Below are 4,783 nucleotides of genomic sequence, written 5' to 3' on the forward strand. Positions count from 1 at the left end.
AACCATCTTCACCTCATCTGCAGTTAATCTCTGCTACAGACTTTACCAAGAAAAGCAATGCAACCTGTTCCCATCATTTATCTGCCAACGTATAATATATCCACGTTCAGATGAAGTTGCTGCTCCCGGACAAGCCCCAACTGCAGCCCAAACCATCACCATTCGGCATCTCCATCATCCAGCAACCTCCACTGCCTCACATCCTCATGACCTGCAGAGCCGACTGAACCTTCTCTTTCGCTTTATTGGGTACACCAGGTGTGGGAGTTACAAGTGAACTCTATCCCGCGTGTCAGATGCAGTGTACTTGTGGGCCTTCTGTCACAGGAGCTCTGAAATGAACGGACCTCGCTTACATATGGTACAAACACAAGCAAACCAGAATACAATCCGGTGGTATCCCAACGTGGGTAACGTAAACAGTTAAATTACGAAGTCATCATTTTAAGCTCAAAATACTTCAATGAAAACGGCATACAAAAACCATATAAATTACATTTAAGGTCTGTACAGGATTCTAAAAAAAAATAACAATGTGCTCTGTACAATGTTGCCTCCTCTGTAACATTCCAAGGCCCCAAAACACTTTCCCTTGAATTCCAGAAAACTGGGCAAAATACACATGCAGGATAATTAAAAAATTATTTCACAAGAATACAAATTCATGTGGGTTTCTTTTAAGGCACATAACGTTTTAATACAGAACTCCCATTGCAGGAGCCCCTTCCTCATCAGGCCCTGACAGGTGGCCACTTCTTGTTCCCGTTCATCTTTGGTGGGTGAGGGGAGACTGTTACCGGCAGGTGAGGGCAGCAGAGAGCAAAGCAGCCTCCTCCACCCTCAGCCTGCAGCCCAGCTGCTGGGCATCACAAATCCCAAGGTCCCAACTTGTCGCAGGCCGCTTTTTCCCAATGTTTGGACATAATCCATAGGCAGTATGGAGAGAAGATGTCACCTAATTTCCTTCAAAGCACAAGCGCTGCTCACTGATGTCGACCTCCGGGGAAATGTAGGTGGCACTGGGAGTCACCATGTGTCCTGCGGGGTTACTACCCTCGCCTGGTCAGGAGCCATTGGCCAAAAGACCCTCCAACCAAACAGGTGGGCACAGCGCGGCTCTGTGCGCAAGAGGACTGCAGAGGAGGACCTGGCACAGGGAGGCTGCCCTCCAGCTCAGCGGTTCCTGGGCTGCCCTCCACCCGAGGCCCGTGTCTGTCCGCTCAGTGCCCAACGGCCCCATGGCCCTCAGGCTTCCAGCTGGACCTCGGCCTCGCCCATCTGCAGAGTGTCGTTGTCTCCCAGCAGCTCGGTCTCAGGGACTGAGCCATCCTCCTCCTCCTCAGCTTCCTGCACGGGGCTCTGGGCCACGTCTTCCGGGACATTCTGCGCATCCTCAGTGCCCTCCGAGAGCAGGGCTGCCCTGTCCGCCACCGATGTATTGGAAGGCGCTGTGGTGACGTACCCCGTGCTGGTGGAGCCGCTGCCGCTGTGATGGGAGCCGGGCTTGGGGACCATCTGGGCAGGCACCTGCTGCGGGGCCATCTGCATTGGGATCTGGACCGGGTAAAAGTTGGGCAGGTAGGCCCCATAGGCCGGCACCGGCTGGTACCCGTTGACCGGGATGTAGAGCTGGGGAGGGGGCACCATGGGTCTGATCTGGCCCTTCATGGGGATGAACTGGGGCTGCGGGAAGGGCTGGGCCTTCTGCTTGGGTCCCCCGTAGCGGGCGTTGCTGACGTTGCTGACCGGGCTGGTGCTCAGTGAGCTGGTCTGCGTGGCGTTGCTGGCGCCCGAGGTCTGGGCCGAACTGTTGTAGGTGGACAGGTTGCCCCAGGCGCGCAGCCGGCTGTGGATGTCCTTGAAGCGAGGCCGGCGGCTGGGGAACTCGTGCCAGCACTCGATCATCAGCGCATACACCCAGGCGGGGCAGTCGTCCGGGCAGGGCAGCACCTGCCGGCTCCGGACCATCTCCACCACGTCCTGGTTGGAGTGGCCGCAGTAGGGCTGCAGGCCATAGCTGAACACCTCCCACAGGACCACACCGTAGGACCAGATGTCCGAGTCCACTGAAAACTTGCCGTACATGATGGCCTCGGGGGACATCCAGCGGATGGGGAGCAGCGCGCTGCCCGTCAGCTTGTAGTAGTCTGCCGAGTACACTTCGCGGAAGAGCCCCAAGTCCGAGATCTTCACGGTCAGCTTGTCATACACCAGGACGTTGCGGGTGGCCAGGTCTTTGTGGACCACGTGGTGGCTGGACAGGTACTCCATGCCCGCGGCGATCTGCGCCACTACATGCACGAAGTCTGGGGGCTCCAGGGCGGACTTCACTGTGCGGTCGTCGTCTGTGCTGCCCACGTCCGAATGCGGTGAGCGCATGACCAGGAACTCGTGCAGGTCACCGTGTGGGCAATAGCTGAAGATCATGCTCAGGGGTTGGTCCTTGGTCACCACCCCCAGCAGGCAGACGATGTTGGGGTGCTGCAGCCGCGCCCGCAGCAGGGCCTCGTGCCGAAACTCCTCCCGGAGCGGACCCTCCGCTTTGTCCTTCAGTGTCTTGATGGCCACGGCCTGGGTCTGCTCACCCGGCGCCGGGCCAAACAGATGGCCTTTGTAGACCTTCCCGAACCGGCCCTCCCCAAGCTCCTCCATGAACCTCACGGTGGACAAGCTGATCTCCTTGAGTTTGGCCTGCCAAGAAGAAAAGCCCCAGTGAAACATTTCTGCCACCAAGACACCAGAAGGCAGAGCCAGACAGCTGGAGAAGGGGTCGGGCGGGGGCTCCTAGAGCCACTCCCTGGCCCACCAGGCTCAGTTTCAGCCTGCATCACACACTGCTCTCTGCTCTTAAACGTGCAGGGACTGCCTGAAACCTTCAAATGGTCCCAACCAGGCTGCAAACAATGCCGCCACCTCAAGAAAGCATCATAAAGTGTGTGGGTGAGGGTGGGTGTGTGCACGCTGAGCTCCAGCTGTCCCAGGACACTCTCTCAGCTGTGTCCCCCACTGAGGGCCTTGGCTGCTGCTCCCTGCTATGTGCCCACCAACAGGCCCAGCCGCTTCTACTCATCAGCAAGGCCCTGATGTCTATTTCTCTTGAACCCTGAGGTGTGCTTCCCACGATCTGAGTCATTTTTAGAGTTCAGGCCAGCTGCTCTCCAGATGCACCTCAAAGGGCCTGTCTTGCTGCTTCCTCTTGACTAGACTCTTCATTAGATGCCACGTGACAGAGGCACCACACTGGTGAAATTGATTCAAGTCTTGCATCTCTCAGCCTCTACAACTTCCTGCCCCTTCTGTGTGCCCAGCCCTGTCCTCAGAGGCTGTCTGAACCCAGGGGAATCTGTGTCCTCACCTGCTAAACCCCCTTCCACCCTGCCACCCCCTGCAAAAATTCAGTGATGCCTGGCTACAGAACTGAATAAGTCCAGCCTCCTCCACTTCAAAGCCCAGATTGAAATGATTTTTCCCCAAAACTTGCAAGTAATGTAAATGCCCCTTCACTGAGGCTGGGTGAGCTTGGGGAAACCTTCTCCTGTGCTACACATTTCAGTTCGTTCTCACCATCCTAGGAGCCAGGTTAGGGGTGACCTGTCCCTACTACCACCTCTATAGGACTGTTGCTCTGTTCTTCCCTGAAAAACAAAAGAAAGTCAGCCCAACCCCAAACTGACCAGAAAACAGGCCCTCATTCCTTAAAAACGCCATATTCGACCCTCTAGTTGTGGGGGCAATCTGAGCCCCTCTTTTGTGTGTCCTCCTGAGGGGGCAGCTGAAGCACTGCAGAATGAGGAAAGCCCATTCCCAGCCTGTGATAATAGCGCAGGTCTCTGTCGAGGCAAAACAGTGAATTCCAAACTCACCTGCCATATATTTCCTAAGGAAGCAAATGTCCCAGGATATTTTAGAGAAGAAAGGACAAAAAGAAGGCCAGTTTAAAAGAATCATGTGTTGTGAATCAAGCAAATTAAGAAAGTGAGTACTGGGGGTAACCAATCTCCAGGTAGAGGTTAAGCCTGGGGGAGCAGCCTCTTTAAACAAATACTGGCACAGAGACCTGCTTGTGCTGGTTGATAAGAGGCATTTCCACATCCTGGCTGGGCGAGGCCATCAGCTGCCGCCGCTGTGGTGTAGAGGCAGAAGCCTTCTGTTTATTCCGGCACATGCAGACCAAGAAGAAAAGGCACGCGATGACAAGGGGAATGGCGATGCTTGGAACCAAGATGTACAGAATTCCCATCCTGCTGCTGTCCTGGGGACCTGTGAACAGCAAGGCATCCATGGTTTTTCTGAAAATACCCGCCCTTTTCAACTCAGAGTTCTCCACCAGCCCACTCCCACCTCCAACTGAAATATTTAAGCACTAGCAGATAGTTATGTAAGCTGCATGAAGGGACAAAATTACAAACCAAACCTCAAAAACATTGTGTACCCCAAAATGCACACCATGTGAGGCATGACCTAGAACTCCCTGCCAGGGGAGCAATTCAGAACACAGAGCACAAACAACGGACTCTAAAGGTCTTACAGAGGCAGTCACCACCAACACGGTGCTTCCTAACTTGAATCCTGTTGGACATGGATGCTCTGACCTTTTCATGTTGACTGAACTTGATGAGTTGACTAAACTTGATGAAACACAAGTGTCATGCTGATCCTCAGTGAAAGGAACTGGATATTGGGATTAGACATGATCCTTGACTTCATTCAACATTTTAGGGTTTTCCTCATGTTTGTACAATGAACATATATTCTTAAAAGGCAATCATTAAAAATGCACATG

General features: G+C 54.1%; 1 protein-coding gene across 1 annotated transcript in view; it reads right to left on the minus strand.

Annotated features, from left to right (window-relative positions):
• Positions 1–226: 226 nt before the first annotated feature.
• ROR2 (receptor tyrosine kinase-like orphan receptor 2) overlaps positions 227–4,783 on the minus strand; it is a 238,680-nt gene continuing 234,123 nt past the window's right edge. Inside the window, exons 8-9 of the mRNA XM_010835957.1 lie at positions 4,058–4,260; positions 227–2,691 (exon numbers count right to left, since the gene is read on the minus strand). Coding sequence (XP_010834259.1) covers positions 1,246–2,691; positions 4,058–4,260 — 1,649 coding nt within the window. The 3' untranslated portion in view covers positions 227–1,245. The remainder of the gene's footprint in view (positions 2,692–4,057; positions 4,261–4,783) is intronic.

This window comes from Bison bison, unplaced genomic scaffold (genome assembly GCF_000754665.1).
Source record: "Bison bison bison isolate TAMUID 2011002044 unplaced genomic scaffold, Bison_UMD1.0 scf7180017864057, whole genome shotgun sequence".
Classification (NCBI taxonomy): Eukaryota; Metazoa; Chordata; class Mammalia; order Artiodactyla; family Bovidae; genus Bison; species Bison bison.